The sequence below is a fragment of the Mustela nivalis genome, assembly GCF_964662115.1.
Source record: "Mustela nivalis genome assembly, chromosome: 9".
Classification (NCBI taxonomy): domain Eukaryota; kingdom Metazoa; phylum Chordata; class Mammalia; order Carnivora; family Mustelidae; genus Mustela; species Mustela nivalis.
The window spans coordinates 110,596,058-110,621,895 of NC_139028.1; the positions used below are offsets into that span (position 1 = coordinate 110,596,058).

The following is a 25,838-nucleotide window of genomic DNA, read 5'->3' on the forward strand; positions in this document are numbered from 1 at the left end:
GAGCCCAGCTTTCTGGCTCGGATGTCTACTGCTTCTCTTTAAAGCCAGAGTAGCCTTGTTCTCTTCCCGTTGTAGTTCATGACAGGGACGAAGTACACTTAGAACCGCTCCCAGGACCGCTACTTAGGAGGCTGACCACCGTGACAATGGCACGAAGGGGATCCCGTGTGGCCTCCACTGTCCCACCCCCTGCCCCCGTCCCCACCAGCTGGCTAGAGTGATCTTCCTACCAGCCCTGCTTCAGGTTGCTGCCCAGCAAAGTTTCCTACAACGGCTCCTTTCCACTGACCTCATTAGGAGAGAGGCAGGGTGATGTCTGGAAAGTTCCCGGCTGTACGAGTGGCTAGCCACAAGTACCTGCCTCGTTCGTCTTTCTTCAACCTCGGTCTCTCCAGGTCATAGTTCAATAGAACAACCTGGGTCCTCTTTGTCCTCAAGCACAGGCCTGCTCTGCTCGCCCCATAAGAAGCCCGTGAGAGACAAGATGTTAGGGCAGCAAAGGCAACTGTAACCGAGAAAGCCAGCTAACCGAGAAGAGGGTAGACTGATGTCCCGAAAAACCATCTTCCCATCTCGGTGCCATGAGGGTTGTTTAGAGAGGGAGGGAAACAGGAAAAAGAAAGTGCCTAAGGTGCCACCAAGGCTTGAATAATCAATCAGGTGTCTTCAATAAACTTGTGCCAGGTTCTTTAAGTTCCCTAAGGAACTCTAAACAGATTTGATTACCCTAAACTTATCATGGGCTTAGGGAGTAACATGTGAGAACATGCTGATTAATGTACTTCATGCAATGTGTTCTGTCTTAACTCAGTGTTCCTGTTAAAACCTAAAGGTCAGCTCATTCCGGCAACAGGGCTTACAGCCCTCAAACAGGTGGACTGTGCAGTAACAAGGGAGAAAGAAGTGTTCAGGGCACAATCAATTCAAGATGGAGTTAGCCCTGCTACCCATTCACCTCACAGGGTTGGGCTGAGAAGCTAATGGGGGAGGGGGGTGTGCCCGCACTCTGGGACCTCCTGAAATAGGAGGGCCGTTTATGAACTCCTGATTCCCGAGGCTGTCCTCACCCCCCACCTCCCTCTGTTCATCCTTAAATTCCACTTAGCCTCAGTCCACCTTCAGGATCAGGGATCGGGCACCAACTCCCCAGCCAGCTCCGTCCAGCTGGAGTCTGGGGCCTGCCTCTCCAACCTAGCCATTCGATGCCTCCATCTTTATTTCCTGGAGTCTGTCAGGTACTACTGTCCACTGAGTCGTGTGGGGTCGGTCCTGTATGGCTTCCCTGGCCGGTCGCCCAACTAGCCTGTGTACAGGGACCTAGAAAGGACCGTGTCCCGCCCGTCGCCGCGCCCCCTCCCCTCTCCCCCCACCACCATGGCGCCTAGCACAAAGAAGCAGAGCCGAGGTCCTGCAATTCTTTCTTCGGAGAGCGCCTGATCACAGGGTTCAGAGCCCTGGACGAGTCCGAGGCCGTCTCGTTTGTCCAGGGAGGCTGCAGGACGGCGCCAATGGGCAGAGCCCGGACAATGCGGAGACTCCCGCGTCCCGATTCCGGCGGGCCGGGGAAGGGCGTCACCCGGGTGGCCCGTGAACGTGCCTGTGTCAGGTGCATGCCCCGGAGCGCGCGGCGCCCAGCCTCCGCCCCCGCTCCTCTGGGATCTCCTACGGCGCCCCGGGCCCCGAGCGGGGCCGTTGCGGGGGGGTAGGGCGGGGAAGGGAGGAGGTCGGACACGTAGCGGCCTCGCGGCTGGGCTAGACTCCGCGCGGGCGCGCGGGCGGGGGAGCCGGGGACCGCCGCTCCAGCCCGCTGGCCTTCGAAAGATCCTCCTGGGCCAATGGCAGGCGGGGCGACGCGCCCGGATTGGTGCAGGCGCTCTGCTGATCACTGTGGAAACCCGGGCGGCGGGGAACGCGGGAGGATGCGGAGCCGTGGGCGGGGGGAGCCGGAGGGGCCGACAGAGGAGGCGTCCAGGTTCTGAGCGACCCCGGAGTTTTTCCAGGAGGGAAAAGTCCACGGGGGGCTGGTGGGAGGAGGGAGGGGCGGAGGGAGGGGCGGAGGAAAGGGACCGCTTGGGGGCACTGGGAAGCCGGGAAGAGTCGGAGGGAAGGCAGGGGAAACTGCCTAGCTCGGGCGAGGAGGCTGGGGGAGGGGGCGCCGGGGGAGGGGGCGCCGGGGGAGGAGGAGTAGGAGAAGACAAAAGCCGAAAGCAAGGAGGGCCCGGGCCGCACACTCGAGCTGCGGGCGTGGAGGACACAGTGCACGCGGCATCCCGACCAGCAGGCAGCATGGGGAAAGGGGGGAACCAGGGCGAGGGGGCCACAGAGCGCGGGGCGCCCATGCCCACTTTCAGCTGGGAGGAGATTCAGAAGCACAACCTGCGCACGGACAAGTGGCTCGTCATCGACCGCAAGGTCTACAACATCACCAAATGGTCCAGCCGGCACCCAGGGGGCCAGCGGGTCATCGGGCACTACGCGGGGGAAGATGCTACGGTAAGGGCGTGGGGGCTCTGCGGCCACCTTTCTGTGCCGCAGGCCGGAGTCAGAAGCCACGGATCCCGGGGCTCCAAATCAGACCTCCAACGCTGAATGGAGCGTGGGGCGTCCAGGAGGCAAGGAAAGCGCGTCTCCTGCGCTCGTCCCCCTCCCCAAATCCTCATCCTTTAGGACGGCGGGGGGCAACCTGGCTAGCGGGGTCGGGTTTTGGAGCCCGGGAGGCAGGAGCGCGGCGGAGATCCAAGCGGTGGCGAGCCCGGTTTGCCGCGCGCGCTAAGGAAACACACCTCCCATCCTTCCGCCGGGTTCGCGCGGAGCCGGGTACTCCCCAAAGGGGGCGTTTGGGCCCCAGGAGTCTGGCAGCCCCAGCGTGGAAGATGGCCGCTCCTGGGCGCCGTGGACCGGAGCGGGAGACGGGCCAGGTGTGGGACTCCACGAGCGTCCCTCACTTTCCAGCCAGAGTAGGGGGGCGGGGAAGATAGAGGCCTGTCGCTGCGGCCCTGAGAAGGTCCGCAATGGCTGCCGCGCACAGACCGCCCGGGAGCTGCTGTTCTCATGCTCTCAGGGACTACCAGCACCCACCCCAAGGCTCAGTTCTTGGGCTTTGGGGTGGGGAATTGGAAGGAGGGTTTGCAAAGCCCGGGCGAGGGCCGGGGGCAGCAGCGTGTTTTTAGCAGCACTAGGCTGGCTTGGCAACAGGTCCCGCCTGGCCGGGGTTACTCTCGGACCTTGCAACTACTCAATGGTCCTCTGTTTCTAAATCCTGCCAGGAATGTCCCTCCCTCATCTGCACTCCTGAAGGTACTGGGTGCAGAGAGGCCCACGGTACCCACACCAGAAGGCCCCTTCGGCCCCTCCTGATCCCCAAGTCTGCAATCCTGGCATCTCTTGAAGATGCTTCTGGAGCTCAGAGGGTGGGAACTGGAGAGAGGGAACCCAAGGGAGTCCAGGAGGGAAGAAAGGGGCCTCTTGGAGGCAGCAAGTTGGAAGCCACTGGGGAGGGGTGAGTAGGGGAGAGGTCATGGCACAGGACGCCTAGTGTGCTGACCAGTAGGGGGCTTTTGCAGTCCTAGCTGTATGGGCCCCTGCCCTACCGCGGAACTTTGGATCTCCCTACCTCTTCCAAGTCTTCTTGGGACAGGCCTACACAGGCAGGCCAGACCAGGCAGTTACAGTCTTGGCTGGGAATGGCTTACGGCTTTGGTGAGCGGGGTCCAGCCGTGTGCAAGCTTGAGAAAGTGGTCATCATGAGATGGTGCCTACAGCTTCTGGGCTCATCTGGTTTTACCTGCTTGCTCGGGAACACTGCCTCAGCCTTGGGGGCTTGACGGCCCACCACAACTTCTCAGGCATACGGTTTTCAGACCATCGTGTTATGTCCCGTGGCCCTTCCCGCGACAGTCTGTGGAAGCTGGGTAAGGGCAATTCTCAGATAAGAGACCTGCCTCCTGGTCGAGGTCTTCCTACTGTGAAATACATTCTCTGATGTGGAGAAAATAGGTACTGTGTGGCAGAGTGCTTCCTAAGCCGTGAGGGAGCACTAGAAACATTGCTTCTTGTCCCTCGTCCATCTGGTAAGTGAGGGAAGAGGGTGAGGACTATGGAAAGTGAGCAACAAGGAATCAGGTGGGAAAAAGTCGAGATTTATGTCGATTTTATGTGTTCTGGCGACGCATTGCACAGCCCTTATCCCGGAAGCTCACCACTTTCTAAGATGAGGCTTTTAGGGCCTGGCATGGGCTAACTGGGGATACGGTGCTCTAACATGGAGTAGGCGACTAGATTCTCTTCTCTTTGCTGTCTGGGACCAGGGCAGGGAAAGGCCATGGGCAGCACAAGGTTGTATGGGAAGACGGCTCCAAGAGCAGGGATAGGCGAGGAATCAGGAGACCCTTGTCACAGGCCGTGGGGCAGGTGGCTTTGCCCCTCTGAGCACGGACTTCTTCCTTAAAGCTTGGGGACAGAGTATTTAGGCCATGCAAGTCGGGGAGGGATGGGTCAGCAGATAAGAGTTCAGATCCCCAGGAGCTCCCAGTGCCCTGTTTTGAGCCGATCCCTGTGCAGTAACAGCCTCCTAAGAGGCGAGAAGTCAAGGAAGCCATTCTTGGGACAATTCAGGACAGGGGTTTTCCTGATTCTGAGAAAAAGGCCTCAAAAAGTCAAGACCACCTCTTCCCAAAAGGGTGACCTAGCCAAGGGCAGTTGTCATTTGGTGCTTCTGCAGAAGTAAGAACTTGGCCTTGCCTGTAAGAATACAGGTGCTTAATGTTTTCAACTCACAAAACGCATTCATGCCCGTTAAGTGCAGCCCGCCCTCGATCAGACCCGCAGGTATCTCTCCTTGCTCTTAGGTTTAAAAACCTTGCTCGAGTTTGAAAAACTTGCTCCAGTGGCTGCGCTCAGCCCTAAGCTCAGGATCTACCAAGCCCTCCGGCTCACCTTCCCTTTCCCCGTCTTCCTCTCTCTCTCCCCTGCTCCCTTCCTTTCCCAGCTCTCCTGCCCTCTGGCACTTCTCTGCCCTCCCGATAGGCAGAGGGAACCCTCCGAGTCCCAGGATGTCTGCTTTTCAAGGCAGATGCAGAACTTTCCCCACTTGGGGCTTTTCATCTTCAGCTACGATTCATGACACATTTATTTAGTGTCTCCGCGTCTCTGAGCCTGGCCCTGGGCGTTAAATTGAACCGTTCAGACCAGGACTGCATCTGGTGGGTTTGCTTCCCTGCTTCCTCTCACGCTGGGGCTTGACGCTAGACCCTCTCCTTCTAGGTCTACTCTCCAGCTTTTCCTGCCCCGTCCGCGTCAGTCGCCTCTCGGAACCCAGGGAAGGCGAGGAGAGGTCAAGGTTCTGTCTATCTGCGGACCTGCTCCCATGTTGTTCTTAGGAAAAGGCGACCGATTGAAAACAGAACAAACCTCCTTCCTTTAGACAGGGTGGGGGGAGGAGGTTGTGGTGTTTGGAGGCAGAGGACTTGGGTTTTTATCCCAGCTTTACGAATTCATAGGCAAGGCAAGGCGTTGCCCAGGGGGCTGTCTCCAACTTTAGGACACGGGGGTGAGGGATCTTAATGGGGGGTGCCTTAGCCTCCTGTGTGTGTATGTGAATGTTCCCGGCACACAGACTCGGGACTTCAGGAAATTAGAGACAAGAGTGTGATGACAAGTTGAGTGACCCCATTTTCGCCAAAGGAAAAGGCATTGACTGTGCCTCTGTTTGTGCCTGGAGGCTGTACCTTCTGAGCGGGATTAAGGCAGGGCAGTCCCATTCTCCTGGGCTACATCCTTAGGAGAGCACCCATTCACCCTCCTCCCACTACTTAACACGTGTGAGGGTCCCTTCAGTCTCTGTGGGACCCATGCAGGTGCTTACGTTCTGTGCAGTCAGGCCCTTCCCATCCTGGGGCCTCGCATGTGCCCGACATCAGCTGAGATGCTCTGCCGCAGCCTCTATTGCTTCTTTCCCTGGGATGGCGCACAGTCCAGCTGCTCGGCCGTGGAGAGGACGTCGGGGACTCTGTCTCTAGCTGAGAACTCAAGGAACTTCTTCAGCTTCTCCCTCTTTAACCCCTTGTTCTGCAGAGTCCCGGTTCCCAGGACCGTTCCCTGCAGCCTGGAGAGCCCTCGAGGTGCTCCTCCCATGTTCCCCGGGTCCCGCGGTCTCAGCTGGTCTCCATTCTACGCCGTGGGGCTGGGGCTGGGGAAGGGGTCCTTCAGGCAGAAGTTGGCTGGCGTTGGCGCTGGGTGGGGCAGAAGCAGGGAGTGCGGCACACGGTATCTTCCATTCTGGAATCTTTGGCCATTCCTCCCGCAGCCTGCCCTCTGCACCCGCAGCGCACGCACTTGCCCGCCTGAGGACTGTTCCAGTCTGCTCTCAAGCCGCTGCTGCTCCTTTCTCTTCACCCTTGGCCCAGGGCTTCCAGAAAGCCTTTGGCCTCTCTTCCTCTCAAGTGAGGACAGATGCTGGTCCAATTCTTGCTCCAAAGTCAACATTTGGATTGGCCCCATCTTACTTTGCATGGTGACCTCCTGACCCAGCCAGACACTTTAACAACCCAGCAGTTCCTGGGAACCTTCTGTAGGAGTGGGAGGTTCTTTTCTGACACTTTGAAGGGGGAGATGCCAAAAGTGCTCAACTCTCAGCGGGAAGGAAGCTCGTTTTGATTGAGACGTGTGTATCAACATTGGAAAACTCTAGAAGTAGGCACACGGGCAGTGAGATGGTGGGCTGGCAGCTTTACCTCCCTCCGTCTCTTTCTGTCTCTAGAATAGGACCTGCCTTGGAGTTCGGTAAGGATTAGTGGCTTATGCACCCAAAGCCCGTGGCTCGGTGGCAAGCCCTATGTGTCTCAGGATGTGGCAACTCTGCCACCACCGCAGTGGGGCCTGGAGAGGTTGAAGAGTTCTGTTGTCTCAGGAGCGTAAGCCAGGTTGCCCAAAGGAGCACAACAAGGGTATGAACATGATTGCAGAGTGGGTGTTTCTTGGGGCTAGAGGGAGCAGACCGGACCCTCACGTTCACTTGTGAGCTCTCCTTAGGCTTCCTCGTAGGCCCGGGAGTTGCCGTGAGTGAGACGGCTGTGGCCCTTCCCTTGTGGAGCTCATTGAAGTCTAGAGGGGAGAGAATGATATATACGGAAGTAAGTCCTACAGCTTGTGAACTGGTAACTGTTATGAAGAAGGCAAAACCGGGCAATGTCCAAGAAAGAACGTAAACGAGGCTCCTGACTCGTTCCCTGTCACGTGGGGAGGTGAGAGGCCACCTGAGAGTCCTCCAGAAATGGCCTACGAATGGTGTGGGCTGGGACAGGAGTCTGTCTGTCTGTCTGTCCATCGGCTCCACCAAGCTCCCCAGTCCAGGCGGGGGCTTGAGGGCATGACCTGGACCTGGGGGTGGGGTGGCGGGGGCTGGAGTGGGCAGTGGGTGCTGGCTGAGAAATGAGTCGCTTGCAGACTTGAATTTTACCTCCCAGTGAGGAGTAGAGAGTGGTGGTTTAGTTATCAGACACAGCAGCTGGCTCTCAAGAAACTGCCTTACCAAAGGCTTCCCGGTCGTTTCTGGAAAGCCGTGGTCTGATCCGGGGAGGACCAATGAAGGAGCTTCTGTAGGCTCTGCCTCTGGAAGGCAGTCCAGGCTCACCACCACACCGCTGACACCAGGCCCTGCCTTGGATACTGCTGGAGGGCCTTTCCCCAGGGCCTCTGGGCTCAGTGGGGCTGGGAAGGGCCTCACTTAGCAGAGGTCGCTGAGGCCGGGGTGGGGTCAGCTGGCCCAGAGGACAGAGCTGGTTTGCGCCAGCCAGTGCCTGCCCTGGGCCCCGGAAGGGCCTCGCGTCTCTTCTCTGAAAATATACTTGATCTGACCCTTTGCCTCCCTCCCGTAGGGGGGCACGGACATGTTTTTAAAACTGTACAAATTGTTTTGTTGGTCTGTTTTAGACACAAATAGAATAAAGACCAGGTAAAAAGACGCAATGCCAGGCATGCAGTAAGGAATTGGGAGAGGCCTGGCGATCACAGGCAGGAGATACTTTAGTGGGGAGTTTAAACATGCTCACGAGTTGTGGGTACTTTCCTGGTCCATCCCTCATTTTAAAAAAATTTGAAGATTTCCAAACATGCAGAACTGTTGAAAGAGTAAGGGAACACCTGCATTTCTTCATCCAAGAGGCACTAATCTCAACATCCTGCCATATTTGCATCCCTCTTCTTTGTATATTTCTTTTCTTTTTTTTTGTATATGATTTTCTTTTGCCAAATCCCGTGAAAATAAACCGTCTCAGTTATGCCATCTCGTCCCTAAGTTCTTCACCACCTGCTCCTAAGAATGGGGACATTCTCTAACATCATCACAATACCTTAGATGTGATGAAGAAAATGAACAGTAAGTCCTTCCTATGACCAGATACCTGGTCCGTATTCAAATTTTCCGAGTCAGCCCCCAAAAGGTCTTGTGGAACAGCTGGGTCTTTATTTTCCCCCCCCTCCAAATAGGAGCCTCTCAAATCAAGCATTACATTTCTTTTTTTTTTTTTTTTAAGATTTTATTTATTTATCTGACAGACAGAGATCACAAGTAGGCAGAGGGGCAGGCAGAGAGAGAGAAGGGGGAACAGGCTCTCCACTGAGCAGGCAGCCTGAGGCGGGATTGGATCCCAGGACCCTGAGATCATGACTCGAGCCAAAGGCAGAGGCTTAACTCACTGAGCCACCCAGGCGCTCCAAGTATTGCATGTCTTATAATCTTCTTGGTTTTTTTTTTTTTCAGTTTTTTAAAAGCCAGATATCTCCTCCCAACACACACACACACACAGCCAAAGGCAGAGGCTTAACTCACTGAGCCACCCAGGCGCTCCAAGTATTGCATGTCTTATAATCTTCTTGTTTTATCTTTTTCAGTTTTTTAAAAGCCAAATATCTCCTCCCAACACACACACACACACACACACACACAGACACGCGCGCGCGCGCACACACACACTTTTCCCCCCACGATGCTGATATTTCTCCTGGTTTCTCATGGTATCATTTGACTTTGTTCTCTATCTTGCAGTGTGTCAACATTTGGCTCACTGCACGCTAAGTGTTTGCCACTACAACATCATACCCATGATGCCAGCTCATCCCCAATGGAAATGCCATGTTTGTTAAGGAGATAACTTATGTAATAATATAGATTTAATATAGAATATAAAATAATGATTTTAGTAACGCAAATAGAAAAAAAACCCAGAAGGAAACCAGCTAAAATATTAGCCAGTGTTACTTGCTCTCTGGGTGGTATCTATTTTCCTCTTGGTTCTTGTGTACATTCTCTAAACTTGCCCAAATCATGCACGTTATAACTTTATCATTGGACTTATAATAATAATAATATTAGTATACCATATTTTAAAAATTTTTTTAAAGATTTTATTTATTTGAGAGAGAGCAAGAGAATGAGATTAAGCATGGTGGGGGGAGGGGCAGAGGGAGAAGGCGACCCCCCGATGAGCGGGGATCCCCGACACGGGGCTTGACCCCAGCACCCCAGGATTATGACCCGAGTTGAAGGCAGACGTTTAACAGATTGAGCCACCCAGGCACCCCTATTTTTTTTTTTTTTTAATTTTCAAAGCAACAGTTGGGTCCCAGCCCGTGCATCTCCCTTCAGGGGTGCATTTTTCTAACTCCCCTAGAGGCGCCCCGAATGTCTGCACACACCCCTTTGGTGTGCTCAGGGTGGAGACCGGGCACCGAGGGATCTGCCGAGATGAGGCCAGAGAGAGCATCTGGGTCAGGTTCTGGAAGGCCTTGATCAGGGTCCAAGTGGGGACACGGAGAGCTGCTGCTGGTTAGCCCTGCCCTCCCCGGGTCTGAGGTCTCCCACTCACCGCCCGCTCTCCGCCTCCCCAGGACGCCTTCCTCGCCTTCCACCGTGACCTCGACTTTGTGCGCAAGTTCATGAAGCCTCTGCTGATTGGAGAGCTGGCCCCGGAGGAGCCCAGCCAGGACCATGGCAAGAACGTGAGTGTGCCCAGACCAAGCAAGGAGGGGAGGGCTTGCAGGGAGGGGGGGTGCCTGCCTAAAGACAGAGAGTGCCAGTTATAGGCCACCGGACCCCCCCCCCCCCCCCCGCCCAATACCTGGGGTCAGGCAGGACTCCGAGACTCCTCCTCGGTGAGCCCCTTCCCTTGCCGCCAGCCAGCCAGCCTGGGCTGGCCCCTCGCTTGGGGTGATTCGTTCCCAGCCTCCTCACCTCCCAGGTCTCTAGTTAGGCTGGGGCCAGGGTCTTCAGTTCTGGTCCAGTCCTGCTGTTTTCTCTCTCCTTCCCTGGGAAATAGAGCCCATTCTGTGTGCCAGAGGCCAGCTCCCCCTCCCCCGGCTCTCCCTGCCCCTGGAGCTGACCTGGGGTTCCATCCTGCTCTCTCCACCCGTGGCTCCATCCTCCGCCCTCCCCAGCTCCCCTGCAGGCGGGCAGCTTCTCTCCTTTCTTCTGGGTCCTGTGGGCTCCCTCCTTCCTGACCTTGCTTCTATGGCCCTACCTGCTTTCCCCACTTTCCCTACTTACATGGGTGTCAGCCACTCTTCTGATCCTTTGCTACTTACCACCCAGCCTCCCAAACCTGGCTCCCTCCACCCATACGGCACCCCACCCCTTTCAAAGCACCTCTTCCCCCCAACCTGCCTGACCCTGGCCTCCCAGTGGCTTCCTTTCTCCTAGCCATGCTCGTGTCTCTGGAGTCGCCCCTGGCTCCACCTGGGCCTCCCCGGCCCCCCATCCCCAGGACCCACTGAGCTGTCCTGCCTCCCTGAGCTCTGTAGGGGCAGGGATGTTTTCCTATGGTGGGTCCCCCCGACCACGACCCCTGAGACTCCACAGAGTGCCAGAGCAAGTAGGGGCAGAGTCGGGTGGTGCAAAAGTGCGAGCTTGTATGTATGTGTGTGTGTGTGTGTGTGTGTTATACATACTTACCCTGAGCACACATTTTACCATTTTAGCCCGTTTTAGATGCACAGTTCAGTGGCTTTGGGACACATCACATTGTTCTGCAAACTTTTACAACCATCCATTTCCAGGACTTACTCACCACCCCAAATTATAACTGTCCCTGTGAAACATTAACTCCCCATTGGACATCCACCCGTGCCCTGCAGCCCCGTCGGGCACTTGCCTACTCCCGGTGGCTCCATGGTGTGGAATCATACATATTTGTCCCGTTATGTCCGGCTTAATGTCACGGAGCACGAGGTCTGTGAGGTCCATCCCTGCGGCAGCGGCCGTCGGGCTCTCCTGCGTCTCAGAGGCCGAATCGGACTCGGTCGTGCAGAGAACACGTCCAGGCTCGCCAGGCGTCCACTGATGCGTATGTGGTTTGCTCGTGCCGTGTGCCGTGGGAGTAACGCCGCTGTGCACATGGTGTGCAAAATACCAGCTTTTGAGTCGGAGCCTTTCTCTGCCACCGACCTGGCTGGGGCCGAACTCGTGATGTGCGGCGCTGGGGAAGCCCAGGCAGAGGGCTCGGGCGTGGTGCACCGTGGCCGGGCTTCCTCGGGTCACAGGCCTGTGGGGGGCCCCTCTTGGCCACCATTTCCCCCGGCAAGAAGACGTTGGTCCCCTCCAGCGCAGCCGAGTGGCTGACACCTCCCCTGTGCTCTTGTTCCCCAGTCCCAGATCACCGAGGACTTCCGGGCCCTGAGGAAGGTGGCCAAGGACATGAACCTGTTTAAGAGCAACCACCTGTTCTTCCTCGTCCTGCTGGCCCACATCATCGTCATGGAGAGCATTGCCTGGTTCATCCTCTTTTACTTTGGCAATGGCTGGATTCCAACCGTCATCACGGCCTTTGTCCTTGCTACCTCTCAGGTGAGGCGTGGCGTCCGGTGAGGGACCGGTGAGGTCCCCCCCACTGCCCCCACCCGCTCGCAGAGGCCGGGGACGTGGGAAAGCTGGTGTCCTGAAAGCGCCTCTCTCCGCAGGCCCAAGCTGGATGGCTGCAACACGATTACGGCCACCTGTCTGTTTACAAGAAGTCCACCTGGAACCACTTTGTCCACAAGTTCATCATCGGCCACTTAAAGGTAAATACCAGCAGCCCTGGGCGTCTGCCCATCAGTTAGCGGCTGGCACGGCCTCAGCTCACTCTGCCTGGGGCCAGGTGTCCTCTCGGGTCAGCATCTGTGGCCGCAGAGTACCGCGGCGTGCCCGGGAGCCAGGCCTTCCTGCTGGGCTGCGCTGGGCTCTGGGACTCGGCGAGCTCTCCCCACCTCCGCCCTTCCCGGCCTAGCTCCGATCCTATTAGGCGGAGAAGCAGGGTACTGGTTATGAGGACAGGCCTGTGCCGCTCTTGTGTGTTGACTCCGTTGATGATGTTATTTATAGTGTTTACTGTTTATCTAAAAACGTATCTTAAAAATCCCTATTAGCCTGAAAGGGAGATGCTGTCAGGGAAGTCTCTAGATAAGAGACAACGATCCGCTAAGCCACAGGACCAGAGTTGTTTAAGCTCATGGGGAAGTAGTTCCTCTCACACCCCCTCCCCGGCCCCCCGCCGATGAGGAGGTCACCCCACAACGCGTTACAGCAAGGCAAGTCCGTAAGAAGACAGGTTGGCCTTGCCAGCGACCTTGTGCTCACTCGATTGGCCCATCTCCTTGATTTTGGAAAGAAGTCCTTGCCAGCTCATTCTGAAACATCTCGTTCCCCAACTCGGCCCTTTCCCAGCAGCACCCAGCTACTGTCCTAAGAAAGGCTGTGTCCTAAAGAATCTCATCCCGCCTCACCCCGGCTTGGGAAGAGCTCACTTGTCTGGGTTAAGCGGGTCCCCCCCAACGTGCCCCATGACCCAGATCCCAGGGAGCCCGTGGCCGGCCGGCTGTGGATCTGGATGGGGCCAAACTCCAGCCGAGCTAATAACCAGCCGCCTGCAGCTTGCCTGGCCCTGAGCCTGCGGAGTCCTGAGAACCTGGTTTCTTTCCAGAAGTACAGGGGTGAAGGCAGAGGGCGTGCACAGTGGAACGCTTTGTTTCATTTCATCCTCTTGTCTGCTGGATGAAATCCTCCTCAGTGTTGGAAAGTAACATTTCACTCCCGACCCGACCCATGGTATCTCCACCCGCTTAACAAAGAAGGGCTGTGGCCTGTTTCCAGATTCTGGATGGCAGCTGAGAGGGCCTTTCCCGCCTGACGGTCCCTCAGTTTTTGCAGGGCCCAGCTCTCGTGTTGGATGGAGGATGAGGCCAGGACAGAGGACTGGCCTCCCTGGAGAATATGGGCTCATGATGTCAGAGCTCTGGAGTGGGCGAAGGACGGGGTCCTTGGGCTCGGAGGTTCTGCACTCACGGCTGGCTGGTCCTCCCCCTGGCTATGTCCTCCTTGCTGTGTGTAAGCTGGGGCCCAGCCATGCACCTCAGCCTGGGGTGCCCCAGAGCCAGGAGCCTCACAGCCGGCAGAAACCGCTCCAGCACCCCACAGTTACACGGCTGCGGACAAGTCTTGTAGATCTGTCTGCTCTCCTGGTTCCCTTTGTTGGGAAGAAAGGGGGCCGGCTTCAGGGAGGTCCCCAGAGGCCCTGCTCCCTTGAGTGGTTTAGCACAAGCTGGTAGGGAGCAGAGAACAGGGTGCTGGGTACCTTGAGGGGCTGGGACCTGCTTCCTACCCGCAGCCGAAGCCACTGCGGGATTCCAGCATGGGCTCTCCCCATCCCGACTTCTGGTCTCTTCTGGCGGACATTTCTTCCAGAGGATGACCCTGTACAAAGAGTTCTGAACCATCATACCTCTTTCATTGTTGGGCATTGCACACCAGATAAGATGCATAACACAAGGCCAGCACCGTCCAGACTCCACTCTGGATTCAGAAACCAGGAGACCGCCAGCCTTTCCATGCATCATCTCGGGCCACCAAGGGCCGGGGACTAGGGTGGGGCAAGTGAGGCCCTCGCCCGGGCACAAAATTTAGGGGGAGACCAAAAAGACTCGGCAATCAAGATGAAGACCATTCTAATGTGTTATTTATTTATTTATTTATTTAAACAATTTTTATTTATTTAATTTGACAGACAGAGATCGGAGAGGCAGGCAGAGAGAGAGAGTGGAGGAAGCAGGCTCCCCGCTGAGCAGAGAGCCCGATGCGGGGCTCGATCCCAGGACCCTGAGATCATGACCCGAGCCGAAAGCAGAGGCTTAACCTGCTGAGCCACCCAGGCACCCCTCTCATGTGTTAATGCCAAAGAAAAAATTAATGCCAAAGTTAAAGTTAAAGTTAATGCCAAAGAAAATCTACAGAGAACAAAATAGTGACATTTTGAATAAAGATCAGGGCTGGGCTGGGCCATATGGGAACCTGAGGCAGAAGGAAGAATCTGTGGCCCTGTATTTGCGTTTGTGTGTATTCTTTTTTTAACGGTGAGTTAGTCTTTTTCCTCAGAACATGAAAGTTACTTGAGAAGTATTTACGAGTTGGGAAGCCAGATGGATAAAAAGTCCCAACATTAAAAGAAAGTATATTATTTGTACCGAGACAAAGTTTATTATTATTTTACTTTGGTTTAAGTTAGTTAAAGATTATTTAAGGGGTGCCCGGGTGGCCGAGTCAGACATCCGACTCTTGGTTTCAGCTCAGATCATGATCTCAGGGTCGGGAGATCGAGCCCCATGCTGGGCTCTCTGCTGGGCACGGAGCCTGCTTCAAATTCTCCTCCCTCTCCCTCTGCCCTTCCCCCACTAAATGTTTTTTCTTTTTTTTTTTTTAGTTTTTAAATTAAGATTGACAGTTGGTGGGGAGAAGTCATCCAACTTGGCAATTCTCTCATTTGAAAATGAGACAAACCGTAAAGTCGGGTAGAAAGCGTTGCTGATGACTTTGGGACCATTGGGGCCAGGAGGACCCATGTTTCTGCTTTCCCTTGAGCTCTGACAGGCTGCAGCCCAGGAGTTTGGGGCTTGATCCTGGGTCTCCGGCTCCACCAAGGGGACTTTGGCTTCTGGAGCAGTCCACACAACCCCTGCCCGGGCCCCCAAGCCCTCGCCCACCCTCTTCCCTCTGTCAGGAGAATAACCCTCACTCTCACTCTGCCTGGCCCCATCTTCCAGGTTTTCTTGTCTTTCCTGGCCCCATCTCAGTGTGCCCAGGGCCCCTACTCTGCCTCGACAGGCAAGGGCTTGCCTCGGGACCCCTGCTTCATCCCCAGGGCTGCTCCTTATCTCAGGCCCAGCAGGACTTCTGGGTGGGAAGTCTAAGTAGGGCTCTGCCGAGTGAAGGAAGGGAGAAAATCCCAGCAGAGGACTAGCTCTGTCCGGAAAGAGCCCGACAGCCTCCCCTCGCTGACTCACCCGCCGGGGCGTTCACAACTCACCTCTCTTTCCTTCTTTCATTCATTCCACGAACATCCCTGGGTCGGTGTATTTTAAACATCGCCGTACTCCTAACATGGCTGGCCCCTCAATTTCTCTGTGCTGGAGACTTTCCATGTGACCTTTCCCAGGAGTCGGGCTCCTTCTGGCTGGAAAGGTCAAGGTGTCGTCTGTTCCTCAGTCCTCTGAGCCCTCGCTCACTGACATTTTTGTTTTGTTGCTGTTTTTCCGCTCTGATGGGTTTTGAGACGCACGTGCTTACTGGCGGAGGCCACAGCAGTGCCCGTCCATGCATCTCTGAGTCCAAAGACCGTGTTTGGGCCAAAAGTATCTTCCATGTAAGATGTTTGTTTTAGCAGTTAGTTCTCCCTGTGGATGGCCAGACCCTTGGCCTAAGCGTTGATTGATCAAGATGTAGTTCACCAGTAGAGTGAAGTCAGAAGGGTTCCATTTCCTTCTATGGCCACAGGACAACCTGGGGGACAGGCATGCTTCCCACGTGTGCCAAGAGCTTGCGTTGGTGAGACAGAACTTTATGACCTTGAAATAAATACCCAGGCAGTGCTTCTTGTCTCCTAGGCTCATGGTTTTATATTTTCATGTTAGAACCTGGGAGCTCTTCCCTGTTCCTGCCGGTGATGGCATATTAAGCCTTCCTGTGGCCTCCCGGGGGTTGGGGGGGACCTCCCTGAGTCCTCACCGCTCAGGGCAGCAAGACCCATCTGGATATTGGGGTGTCTCCTGCCAACTGCTTATAGAATATTCACAGATTTATGCAACCGTTGTCCCAATCGATGTGGGAACACCTTTGTCACCCCCAAAAGAAGCTTCACCGCTCTTAGCTGCTGCCTCCCCATGTCCTCATCCCTCCCACGCGTCCCCAACCCCAGGCCGAGGCAACCACAGACCTCACTATCTCTAGATTCTCTAGTCTGGACATTTCCTCTAAATGGAGTCACGTCCGTGTTCTTTGTGTCTGGCTTCCGTTCCCTCAGCATGAAGCTTTCAAGGCTCATCTACCGTGTGGGGGTGCCTCCTACCTTTCTTCTACCTCCTACCTTGCTGCGGCCCAACCGTTTCCACCTGTTGGTCACTTTGAACAATGGGAACGCGCGCGTACGATTTTGTGTGGCCACGTTTTCATTTCTCTTGGGTACACACCTAGGAACACAATCCTGGACCCCGGAGCAGAGACCACTTCTTACCGTTCCTGAAACAGAAGTGTTTCTGCTCGTAGAACACGGCCCTCGGGGGTTGTGTGGAGGCAGAGGTGGGGGTTGGGGCTCACACCGGCGCGCTGTGGCTCCAGTTGGCCTCAACCCCGGAGGGACGGCCTGGCTTGGCTCCCTTCACACGCCCCAGCCTCAGGGCGGGCAGGGCGGCATTCGGAGGCTGGGGGGGGGGGCGGGGATGGGGGGCCGAGGCCCTGTGTATGACGGTGGGTGGAGTCGGTTCTGAGTCTTGGCGGTGCTGGGGACGGGTCCCCCAGAGAACTGTGCCACTCATCCTGTGTGTCCCCCACCCCCACCCCAGGGTGCCTCTGCCAACTGGTGGAACCATCGTCACTTCCAGCATCACGCCAAGCCCAACATCTTCCACAAGGACCCCGATGTGAACATGCTGCATGTGTTCGTCCTGGGCGAGTCGCAGCCCATTGAGGTAGGCCAAAGGGTCAGTGTTGATGTGGAGATGGGGAAAGTGTGCCCCCTGGGCAGGAACCCGGGAAGGAATCCTGTGGGCTGCAGAGTCATCCGAACACGTCTGTACCTGGTGTCTACCTGGAAATCCTTCTCGGGCGCCCTGGATGATTCAAGCTGGAATTTCTGGATGATTCAAGCTGGAATTTCGATGGAATGACCTTATGCATAAATAATGAGCCTTAGGTGCCTTTCTTCCTCCCGTGGGCTGGGGAAGAACACTTCCTAGCTGGTTTCTTCCTGGGGGCCAGGGAGCTCTCGTCCTGGTTCAGCAGGTAGGCACAGGTCCAAGCCTTGAACGTGGTCCCCAAAACCAGCTCAAGGAAACCTTGCTGAAAGAGTCACAGTCCTCGATGGCAAGAGGGACCTAGCTGGGACTGGTCCAACCTGCTTCCCTGGACGTGACAAAGGGAGTCTCTGCGGAAGGGGGGGATGGTTCAGAATCCTATGGTTCAGTAGCCAGCCTAGGGCGAGGCCCCGATCTGACAGTGAGGTCGTTTACTTCCCCTGTAGGACACGGTCTTATTTTTATGTTAGCTCAATTTTTTTTAATAAATTTTTTAAAGATATTTTTTATTTATTTGACAGAGAGAGAGAGAGATCACAAGTAGGCAGAGAGATGGGGGAAAGCAGGCTCCCCGCTGAGCAGAGAGTCCAATGCGGGGCTTAATCCAGGACCCTGAGATCATGACCTGAGCCGAAGGCAGAGGCTTTAACCCACTGAGCCACCCAGGCGCTCCCAATTTTTATTATAAATAGAGAACTTACCTGTGACACACATTTAAATATCAGAGAAGTATACACAATTACGAAGTGAATCTGCTATTCCTTCCATCCTCCCCCTTGGCCCCAAATCCCATTCCCCTGAGGATAGCCCGCAGGACCTAAATCCTTCGAGGTTGCTTTTATGTACACATTCATTTTGTTTTTATTTATTTTTTAAAGATTTTATTTATTTGAGAGGGAGAGTGCGTGTGCGTGTGCAATCAAGGGGAGGGTCAGAGGGAGAGGGAGAGACAGACTCCCTGCCAAGCAGGGAGCCAGACACGGGGCTCGATCCCAGGACCCTGGGATCACGACCTGAGCCGAAGACAGACGCTTAACCACATGAGCCACCCAGGAACCCCAGCACATATGCATTTTAAAAACTAAAATTCAGGGCACCTGGATGGCTCAGTGGGTTAAAGCCTCTGCCTTTGGCTCAGGTTATGATCTCAGGATCCTGGGATCGAGCCCTATGTCAGGCCCTCTGCTCAGCAAGGAGCCTGTCTCTCTGCCTGCCTCTCTGCCTACTTGTGATCTCTTGCTCTCTGTCAAATAAATAAATAAAATTTTTAAAAAAAGAAAAAAATTAAAACTTAGACATTCTGTTCTGTAACTTGCCACCTTACCAGACCTGGACCTCTTTCGGGAGTCCAACTGCGTTGGTCTTTGCCTGGGTCTGTCTGGTGGTCCAGTGTATTTCTAAACCATGATCTAACCCATGTTATTTTGTAAGATAGGAAACCTGTTGCTAATTCTGTTTCTTTTTAATCAAAGCACCCCCCAATGCATTTAAAGAATGCCCTCATTTAAACACATTTCTTTTTTTCTTTTCCTTTTTTTTTTTTGAAAGTAGAGCCCCTATGGTATAGCCCCTATGTTAGGGTTTAATTTACCAAAATATCTACCTGTACTTTGCTTTTCAGAAGTCTGGTGATGAAGTAAGCCCAAGTTTAGAAGATCCTGCTGCTTTTATGCAGCTCTTAGTCATCCTAGTGCTGGGCACGGAGGAGGGGCTCCGGAGGGGCTCAGTAAGCCCCTGTCAGACGAGGCCCATTGAGGCAGGAGCAGGGCCTCGGATTCCCACCTGTGCTGTATTCCCGACACTGTTGGCATCCGAGGCTTGGAACGAGGCTAGGGGAGGGCCTGTTCTTCCAGTTCTGGCTTGCATCTTGCCTTTCCCATCTCAGTTCCATCCAAGAGAATATCTGAGTCAAAATGCGGGTTTTCTGCGACATTGTCAATCGTAGAGGAAATTAGCCAACACGCCGTGCTTGGGAAGCCGGCAGTCTCGCTAACCAGGCAGGGATTATATTCTCTTCCAAAGTACGTGCTGTTTGCCTCCTCCTTCTAGCAAGCGGCTCGCTAGCCTGGGTTAGTGGTGTCCAGATAATGCAGCTAATTAACTGGGGGCCTTCTGATGAGCGAAGACAAGGCTTCCCTTTCTGTGTGAGGCTCCAAGTTGGAGAGCTGGTGGTTGTCCTCTGCCAGATGTCGTCTGCGTCCCTAGCAACAGAAACCTAGTCTCACAAGCTCTGCTGGCAGGAGGGCTCTCCGCTCTTCGATACGGGCTGTGAAGCCTTCTTCCAACACCTCCCCCCCGAGACACCTCTTGAACGTCAGCTTTGAGGCTGGTGCTGGGTGCGAGATTTCGGAAATCTGGTCATCCCATTGTTAGTAGCATTTGAAAGACCACAGCTGGGACCATAGTACTCCATGGACATCCTCTCCTCTTACACACGTGTGAGGGAAAAGGCCAGATTATTTGCTTTGTTCCTGGTCCAGCAGTGTCCCCAAGGGCGTGCTCCCGCCCTGCCAGCAGTGGGTCCAATGGCCTTGTCTTTTGCCAGGCCCATTTGGAACACCACAGCAGGGCCACCCACCTGGCCCCACATCACCAGACTTTGGGCCTGTTGAGCAAGCCTCTGGCCCCCAGAGCAAGGAGGTCAGGCCTCTTATCTCCAAGCCCAGGTAAACAAACCAGCTCCAAAGGGCTAGGGAGAAATTAAGTAGAGCGATCTCAGCACTGAAGCCCCCTTTCCTTGTGAGTTCTCTGCCTTTTGGTCTCATTTATGACTTCTGGGAAGATTTTGTTTGTTTTATGTAACAAGAGGTATTCACTTTTTTTTTTTTGGCCACCTGCTGATTCCTTTCATTTCTTTCATGCTTAGAAAGTTTTTGTTTTTGTTTTTTTTTAGACTTTCTTTTTAAGTAGTTTCTCCACCCACTGTGGGGCTCGAACTCACAACCTCGAGATCAAGAGTTCCACGCTCTACCGACGGAGCCAGACAGGGGCCCCAAGAAAGTTGTTCATATGTATTATTTTCAGTGTTTTGCGGCTTCGCTTTTGAACTAACTTTGGCCAGAAGGGCCGTGGGTAGGTTGGTGTCCGCCTCTCACGTTTCTGGAGTCAGCCAAGTTCCCCAGCACCCCTGTCAGGGTGCACGGCCCCACCCATGCTGGGGGCACCGCCTGAGCCCCGCGCCTAGGCTGGGCGGTCAGCCTCACACAGGGGCGCCGTCTGCGAGCCTCGGGCAGCCCTCCATCCACCCCGGCCGGCAGCCCTCCTAGCAAGACTCGCTGTCCTCACGCTCTGTCAGTAAGGCCTGTTCCTCAAGCCTCTTTTTCCTTCTCTTAGAGGAGTTTTATACTTTTCTTTATGCATCTCGTGGGGGTTTCTTTCCAGTTCAGTCCTGGGTCGATCCTGCTTTGGTTATGGGGATCGGTGTGTCTCCAGTGTTTCGGGAAGCTGTTGATTCTGGATGGCTCGCTTCTGCCCAGCTGGTGTCCACTCGGGCCTCTCGGGGACTCTAGTTGTCTTTCAGTTGATTCTTTGGGGTTTCCTGGGTAGACAGTTACATCCTTGAAAATAACGAGAAGGTGCTCTTTCTCATAGCTCCATCCTTTTATTTCTGGAGCTTCCAGAACAGTCTTAAACAGAGGTGAGGTCAGGGGCAGGCTTCGCCCCTCCTTTTATCTACCTGTCACAGCCGAGAGGAGAACAGGGATGCCATTAGCCTCGTGGCACTGAGGCCGGCTTTCGGAACCTAAGTGTCTGTGCCTCCCCACCCCAGATCCTACCTTTCCACCCATGTGGGACGCTCTCTCTGCCCCACCGCCTGTCTGCAGCCGACCCTCCCAGCTGCCTGCTTCAGGCAGACCTTTGTGAGCTGGCCAAGGGGACCAGTCCTCCCTTGGAACAACCAGGGTCCCCCTCCTATGGGCCGGGGGCCTTGTCATTCTGTGCATGCCCAGCCTGGCCACGTAGCTCATTTCTCTCTGTGAGTTTGCAGGTTCCCAGAGGCAGGGACTGGGCTTGGTGACAGCTTCCCTCCCCCAACCTTGAAGGGACAAGGAAGGCCCTTGTCACTCCTCAGACATTTTGTTCCAAAGCTGGAAAGTCCCCGGCACATGCCCTTGGCATGCACTCCAGCTGCGATCCCAGCCCAGACTGGGGTCTGTGGAGAGGCAGGGCCCAAGAGGGCCAGCCCAGCCTGGGCAGGGGTGGGGGGGACCTCTGGGAAACCAGGGCCACCAGGGCTGGCAGGGCGCCCCCTCCCTTGGCCCTGGCTTGCCTCCCCTGTGAGCCTCTGCCTGAGAATACGTCAAAGGGAGCTGTCGGTCTCGACCACGACGAGCCACCCTGTCCGAGTGAAAGCATGCTCTGTCTTCCCCGAGTCTCGCCTAGGACAGCCCTGCCACCCAACCTGCCACCCGAGCTTTCTCGGGAGACAGGAGGTGCGGGGAGGAGGGCAGACTCTGACTCAAAGTCCGCACAACCAGGCCTGGCACGTGGGATGTCACGTCACCTTTGCTTAACCATGGACGAGGGGCTACCAACACACCCATTTCAGAGATGGAAGACCCAAGGCCGAGAGATGTGAGCTAACTTGCTGGAGGTTCCAGTGGGAAAAGGCAGCACCACCACCCAAGCTCCAAGCCGGGGCTTCTGGGTCCTGCAGGAACCTGCCCGGGGCCACCACCTGCTGGACCCTAGGGAACGGGCTTGTTGGGTCACTCTGGCTTTCCAATGACTTGAGATGCCGGGAACCCTACCCCCAGCTCAGTACGTTCTAGACCCCTCTTCCACCCCTCCCTGCACCCGTGACTTACGTGGCTAGATGTTGGCAGAGAACCGAGCCAGCAAGTTAGCCACAAACTGGTGCTGTGGGCCAGCCAGACCCCGACAGGTGGCCTTGCAGTCTGCAGCCCCACCTGAAGTCACTGAGAAGGGAACAGACATGCAGTGATGGTCTAGTGTGTCACCACACACGGCCTGTGTGTGGTGTGTCTGTGTGTGTGTGTCTCTGTGACCGCAGCTCACCGTTCTGTCCTCGAAGGACTGTGACGTCCACCTCATTGGCTGATCCCCCAGTGGCCCTGGGAAGTGCCCATCAGACCCCTTAGGACCCACAGCTCATGGCGGGGCAGAGGAGGGGGGCGTGTGTGTGAAGCCTTTTGCCCAAGTACTGAACTGTGTCTGAGGCCCGAGGCCCCGCCTCCCGGAGCCTGGGAACGGCCAGGGTCCAACAGAGAGGCCTGAGGACCCGGTAGCTCCTGCAGGACCATCTGCAACACGGAGGGGCCACATGGGTGTGCCCACAGGCCAGGGGCAGCCAGGCAAGCATCAGCGTATGTGATCTGTCGCTCTCCAGGGGTCACCATAAATCAGTGGGAGCGGTGTACCTACTATGGAAACAACTTCAGATGAATTCCCTGGTACCCCCCGCCCAACCCCAGCAGTCTAGACACCTCTGAGTCCTTCTACGGGGACTCTCTGGTCTGCCCACCTGCCTGGGCCGCCCTTAGTGTTCTCTTCCCAAGAGTCTAACCAACCCGAGAGGGTCCTTGGGGCCTCGGGCCACCTCCTGGGGTGACCCGTGGGCAGAGCTGGGGCAGGGAGGGCTCCTGTTTGGGCCGAGAAGCCTGCAGACAGAGGCTGGGCCTGCGGGTCTGTTTCCTGGTTTCTGAGAGGAGGTTAGGGCAGGATCCAGGGGCCTGGTCTGTAGACCGCGTGCTCCCTGGAACCCCAGACCACAGTGTTCCCCACCTGACGGGCTGCTGGGGGTGGAGGGATGCCCCTCTACTCCCTCTTCTGAGAAATCTTCCAAGGCCAGCCTCGGGCCCGGCCTTAGTGATCGTCCTTGTGCCAATGGCCACACTTTCCAGGGATGAGTGAGACCCCTGCCAAAGCACAGGAGACCGCACGGGACAAAGGGGTCAGTTCTAGTGGCACTTCAGCCTCACGGGCCGTCACTGTGGCCGCTGGTGCCAAGAGGTCCCTCCCCGCCAGGGCTCCTCTTGTCAGGTGTCGTGGGCTCCCCCTGTGATTTTAACAGTCATTTCCCTCTTTGCTCTCACCTGCAGACAGGGGCATCGTCTTAGCCAACATCCGGGGTCTCTCCATCCATGCTTCCATCTCCCTGAGTACAATACGTAGGAATGAGCCCCCGCAAACGGCTGGATCTGGGGAATAGCAAGGGAGGGGCCGTGTCCCAGGGGCCAGCCCCCGGCGCTCATGCATGTGTTCTCATCGGCTCCTCTAAACCACCAGTGATTTGGGTGCCAGATGGGGTGGGGGTGCGGGGGCTCCGTGATCTTACAGCTGATCTTGGCAGATCTTGGCACCAAAAGCAAGAACAGGGGCCACTCTTTGAGCAACATCTTACGGTCTCAGTCCCTAAGGAGCGAGGTGGGCTGGTCTGCAGAGGGCTGGACCCTAGCACTCAAGGGCTCCAGGAACCCCGTGGGGCAGGGGATCCCCTACAAGCCTGTGCTCAGCGTGGCCTGAGCGGCTTTGGGCAGTGAGGACCCCCAGGCCCCAGCGTGGCCCTCCTTGCTCTGACCGTCGGGGCAACAGGGTCCCCAGGGTGGGTCCCCAGCCTGTCAGCACCCTCGACTGAGAGTCACCTGCCTGAGAGAAGTGATTAGCTTTGGAAAATTGCTGGAGGCCCTATGGGGAAAAATGCTCCCAGCCCGGTGACTGATAACAACTCCCCGGGCCCTTATCTGCATTCTCCCGGCTGCTGCCGTCCCCGGAGGGCTCCCCAGCGTGCTCCGGGGGCTTCTCTCACTCTCAAAGGGCTGGAGACTAGAGCCAAGGAGTTCCCTTGGTGGGGCCTGGTGGGGCCCCTGATGAGCTATTCATTTGTGCCTTCGCCGCCCAAACATTTATTTATTAGCGCCTGTCATGGGGGCTCTGAGTCAGCTTTCTTGGGCTCAGATCCCAGCTGGGTGCATTTCTCGTGTGGCTTTGAGCGGTGATTTGACCCTGAGCCCTAGCCTTGTGGGCTGGCGGAGGAGGCCGGGAGCTGGGGCCGAGGAAAGGGTGGCCACTGCTGGCCGGGGCAGCCGGGAGCCAGAGGGCCGGAGCGGCCCAGCCCGGGGGCCCAGGGTGCAGACTGACGGGACAGGAGCCGAGACGGCAGAGCAGGTTGGGGCGGGCAGGGGGGCCGGTGGCTGGGGCCTGACGGAGGTTGGGGCGGGCAGGGGGGCCGGTGCCCGGGGCCTGACGGGGGGCTGGGTGCTCACCGTCTCTTCTCTTTCCTCAGTACGGCAAGAAGAAACTCAAATACCTGCCTTACAATCACCAGCACGAGTACTTCTTCCTGAGTGAGTGCTGGGGGCCCCCTCGAACCGCACTCCACAACGGCCACTGCCTTCCCGCCAACCACCTGCTGCCCCTTCAGACCCAGGAATCGCCCCTAAGCCTGTTCGAGCACGAAGGGCCGCCCCTCCCCGAGAACTGCTCCTGGCCTGTGGTGTAGATGGGACCCAGAGGCACAGGGTCCCACACTCAAGCCCCCCCCCCCCCCCCCGCCATTGCGGAGAGGGGTGGGGGAGGGGCGCTGGTTGGGGGAGGGGTGTGTGTGCTCCCAGCCCCCGCGTTCCGTGCTCACCGGGCTCCCCCTGACTGACTGGTCCGGCGTGGCGGGGCAGGACAGATCAGGGCATGTGTAAGCGCCTCTGCTCTCCCCACAGTCGGGCCGCCGCTGCTCATCCCCGTGTACTTCCAGTACCAGATCATGATGACCATGATCGCACGCCACGACTGGGTGGTGAGTCAGGGGGTACGGCTGGGCCGGGCTGTGGGGGGACAGGGGCAGGTGGGCCTGGGGATCGGCTCGGTTCCCCTGGGCCCTGCATCACTCTCCGTAAGGGAACATGCTCTGGGCCACGTGGCCAGGAGCCAGGGAGGCCACAGCCCTCCATGTTCCCCCGCTACCCACACACCGTGGGGCCAGTGGGGCCGTGGGGCCGAGCTCCCTCAGAGAGCTGGGCCCATCTGTCCGCCACTCCAGCCATTGTCTCCCACGAACCCGTGTCCTGTGCGGCCCCGAGAGCCCATGGGCCGGGACCACCGCGCTCCACATGCTCAAGGGAGGGCAGCTGAGCAGTCACTGGGCTGATAGGGGGGTTTGTTTGCTCAAGCTGCCCACCAAGGCCTCCCTGTCCCACCGCAGTGCTCACAACTATGGAGGCCAGAAGTCCCAGACGAGGTGCTGTCGGCGCGGGTCCTTCTGAGGGTGGTTAAGGAGGACCAGGGCCAGGCTAGAGTTCTCGGCTGCTGGGCGGCTGGGTCTTCTGCCTGTGTCTCAGCGTCACTGTCCCCATGAGCATCTGTATTTGCGTCCGGGGTCCCTTTTCTTAAGAACGCCGGTCGCAGTAGACTAGGGCTGCAGCTTAGTGAATTACATCGGCCATGACCCTGTCTCCAAATAAGGTCACTCGAGGCCTTGGGATTAGGGCTTCAACATGTGCATTTTAGGGGACACAATCCAACCTGTAACACCAGGCTTGGAGTCACCAGATTCTGTGTCCAGAGAGCGAGTGCGAAGGGGCACGTCCCCGTCCTTGGCATCACGTGTGCACGAGCGGGATTCGGCATAAAAGGTGGACGGAATGACCTGGATGGAGCAGTCAGCCATGGGCGGAGCCTGCTTGTGGGACAATGGGTTTTGTGGGGACACTCAGTGGAGGGTCCCCTAGGTATTGCGGGTTTTTTTTTTTTTTAATCCAGTTTCATCAATGAAAATATTGAGACTCTGAGAGCTT

General features: G+C 56.4%; 1 protein-coding gene across 2 annotated transcripts in view; it reads left to right on the forward strand.

Moving 5' to 3' along the window:
• Positions 1–1,920: 1,920 nt before the first annotated feature.
• Positions 1,921–25,838, forward strand: part of FADS2 (fatty acid desaturase 2) — a 31,100-nt gene continuing 7,182 nt past the window's right edge. For both annotated transcript variants that reach the window (XM_082748071.1, XM_082748072.1), the window contains exons 1-7: positions 1,921–2,493; positions 9,886–9,996; positions 11,639–11,836; positions 11,950–12,051; positions 16,858–16,983; positions 24,335–24,395; positions 24,765–24,841. In XM_082748071.1, the coding sequence (XP_082604197.1) occupies positions 2,287–2,493; positions 9,886–9,996; positions 11,639–11,836; positions 11,950–12,051; positions 16,858–16,983; positions 24,335–24,395; positions 24,765–24,841 (882 nt within the window). In that variant the 5' untranslated portion in view covers positions 1,921–2,286. The remainder of the gene's footprint in view (positions 2,494–9,885; positions 9,997–11,638; positions 11,837–11,949; positions 12,052–16,857; positions 16,984–24,334; positions 24,396–24,764; positions 24,842–25,838) is intronic.